General features: G+C 42.7%; 1 protein-coding gene across 1 annotated transcript in view; it reads right to left on the bottom strand.

Annotated features, from left to right (window-relative positions):
* Nucleotides 1–19: 19 nt before the first annotated feature.
* The window catches only part of T265_16052 (hypothetical protein), a gene marked incomplete at both ends in the record, with an annotated part of 978 nt that continues 756 nt past the window's right edge, over nt 20–241 (bottom strand). The window contains one exon of the mRNA XM_009179544.1: nt 20–205. Within this exon, the coding sequence (XP_009177808.1) occupies nt 20–205 (186 nt within the window). The remainder of the gene's footprint in view (nt 206–241) is intronic.

Genomic DNA, 241 nt, shown 5'->3' with positions numbered 1-241 from the left:
GAAATCTAAAGTAAAAACAGCGTTCTAAGATGGCTTTTCCATCGGCGTCCATGACGTAATAGGTTAGGGGGTTGTTTGTGGTAATGAGTACAGGTAGTCTGTCCAATCTTTCATCCTTTTGGTGTTTCACGTGGATGTCGAATGGATTTCCCCCGAGTAATTCTTTAAAGTCATTCACAGTCAGTTGGGTTATTCTGGGCTCCTCCTTTGTTGGGAGTGTATTGTTAAGCAGTTCATCAGG

The sequence above is a fragment of the Opisthorchis viverrini genome, assembly GCF_000715545.1.
Source record: "Opisthorchis viverrini unplaced genomic scaffold opera_v5_3740, whole genome shotgun sequence".
Taxonomy (NCBI): domain Eukaryota; kingdom Metazoa; phylum Platyhelminthes; class Trematoda; order Opisthorchiida; family Opisthorchiidae; genus Opisthorchis; species Opisthorchis viverrini.
The sequence above is the reverse complement of the archived record's forward strand: the minus strand, read 5'-3'. Positions and strand labels throughout refer to the sequence as shown.